The sequence below is a fragment of the Perca flavescens genome, chromosome 4 (genome assembly GCF_004354835.1).
Source record: "Perca flavescens isolate YP-PL-M2 chromosome 4, PFLA_1.0, whole genome shotgun sequence".
Classification (NCBI taxonomy): Eukaryota; Metazoa; Chordata; class Actinopteri; order Perciformes; family Percidae; genus Perca; species Perca flavescens.
Window position 1 is genome coordinate 13,528,527 of NC_041334.1, and position 1,919 is coordinate 13,530,445.

A 1,919-nucleotide genomic window follows, 5' to 3' on the forward strand; every position below is an offset into this window, starting at 1 on the left:
ACATTTGGAAATATGCAGAAGCTTATATTCAGTCATTTTAGAAGTAGGTGATACAAACGAGAAAACAAGCTTTTTTTGTTTTGTTTTTGTGATTGTTTTAATGCGCATCACTTGGCTTGAAGAGATACATTCATTTTTGAGACATTTTCCAAACACACAAGGCCTTCATTGAAGGTATGAGTGCTGTCACTCACAGAGTTACAAAGCAGCACATTTGTCTTAAGAACACACAAAATTCATCGGCTAAAAATGCAGACAATTGAGATGTTTAGAGATAAACCGGAGAGGACATTTCAATAAACAGAATATGTGAATATCACATATAGTGAATAACTGTGTCTCCAAGTTGGAGAAAAAGTACATGCATCATTGTCAGTGACCCTGACAATATAGAGGCATTCCCATTCGGAACAATAATGTTTACTTCAGAGTGACATCTGAATCAGAAATAAGTGACTACCTTTGAAATACAAAATAGCCGACCTGCAAATATCACAGAAATACACAATATGACCCTTACAAAAGGTAATAAAAGTTAAACATGTCGGAACTCAAAATGAGACTACTACAAGAATGAGGACGAGGTTGAATGTCCAAGAGTACAAGTACAATTGCTCGTTTCGCTCATGAGCTTCACTTTTGTACAAGTCCTTGGGATGTCTACCACGGCCTCCAGACGGCGCTGTTGACTGGACTCTTCTCTTTGGTGATGCTGGTCTGGACTGTGGAGCTCAGAAGAGAGAAGTCAGCCTCTCTCAGGTTGTTATCAGAGGAAGACTGCAGCTTGTTGATGTGGTTCAGCAGTCTTCTCTGGGACTGGGTCTTCACCTGCTCTTTGGACAGGAAGTGTGTCACCTCTTGGACACATCTGGAATAGCCCTGACCGACAGCTGCTGAGTCCACATGTTGATTCTGCTGCTGCAGCCGTCTCAGGACACAAACTGTCATCTCCAGGATGTCTGCTTTCTCCAGCTTGGAGTCTGGCTGCTGTTTGAGGAACTCTGGACTCAGGAGAGACTTGAGCTGCTCAATGCTGCTGTTGATTCGCTCTCTGCGTAACTTCTCCACCAGAGGCTTTCTGAGCTGCAGGAAGAAGAACAAAGTCATTAATAAACTTATTCTGGATTGAAGTTTTAGCATGAACAAAGATAAAGTCTCATTGACAATATTTAAATCTTAGTGAATCTTCAAATTACCTTGTGGGTCAGAGTCAGATGCTCCTGAGAATTGGTCATTGCTGCAGTGATTGTAGGTGCCATGTCTGGATCTCTGTGCTGTAGAGGTCTCTGTAGAGAGAATCTGATCTCTGCTGGCTTCATCCCTCCTATTTATAGTCCCACATCTCCATATGAATGTGTGGGTCTTGGTCTGGCTGGAGTTTCTCACAGTCTCAGCCAATCAGAGAGCTTGGTGAGACAATAAGGGATGCAGCACACTTAATGCTGTTTTTGCCTGGGGGACAATGGTTAGATCTCAGGGGAACAGGTGGAGGACTGGGGGGGAGGACTGGGCGGTGGGGGTGGCGGGGTGGAGAGAGACTCACAGAGCTCTGTGTGAATCTGGGAAAGTGGTGACCCTGTAGAGAGAGCAGATCTGCAGCCTGATGCTGGGATCAATGACTTTGACTGAGCACACGCTCATCATCTCATCACACACGTGGGAGATTGATACAAAAATCATGTCACAACTCAAAACTGAACGTGCATATATTTCTGGTGTATATAAAGCAAATGTATCAAATGTAATTATCTAATGCAAGCAACAGTGCTCATCTTGTTTGATTGGTTTCGTTTTTTTTAACTGGGTGATCTGTTAATGATCCTGAATATGCCGTTGAGGTGGTGGTTATCCAAAACTTTCAGAAAGTAATACAATATTGGATGCAGTCAAACCTATTTAATAGTTTTCAAACACAAAGC

General features: G+C 42.7%; 1 protein-coding gene across 1 annotated transcript; it reads right to left on the bottom strand.

Moving 5' to 3' along the window:
- Nucleotides 1-660: 660 nt before the first annotated feature.
- LOC114554809 (transcription factor HES-5) lies at nt 661-1,334 on the bottom strand. The gene is made up of 2 exons (XM_028576854.1): nt 1,197-1,334; nt 661-1,083 (listed from the first exon to the last, which is right to left on the bottom strand). Exons 1-2 carry the CDS (start codon nt 1,317-1,319, stop codon nt 661-663), a joined length of 546 nt encoding a protein of 181 aa, XP_028432655.1. The 5' UTR covers nt 1,320-1,334.
- Nucleotides 1,335-1,919: the final 585 nt, after the last annotated feature.

Excerpts from the sequence above, each read along its gene's own strand:
- LOC114554809 (XM_028576854.1), bottom strand. The coding sequence starts at position 1,319 with ATGAAGCCAGCAGAGATCAGATTCTCTCTACAGAGACCTCTACAGCAC. Across the intron at positions 1,084-1,196 it reads ATCTGACTCTGACCCACAAG|CTCAGAAAGCCTCTGGTGGA; the intron begins GTAATTTGAAGA and ends TTCTTCCTGCAG.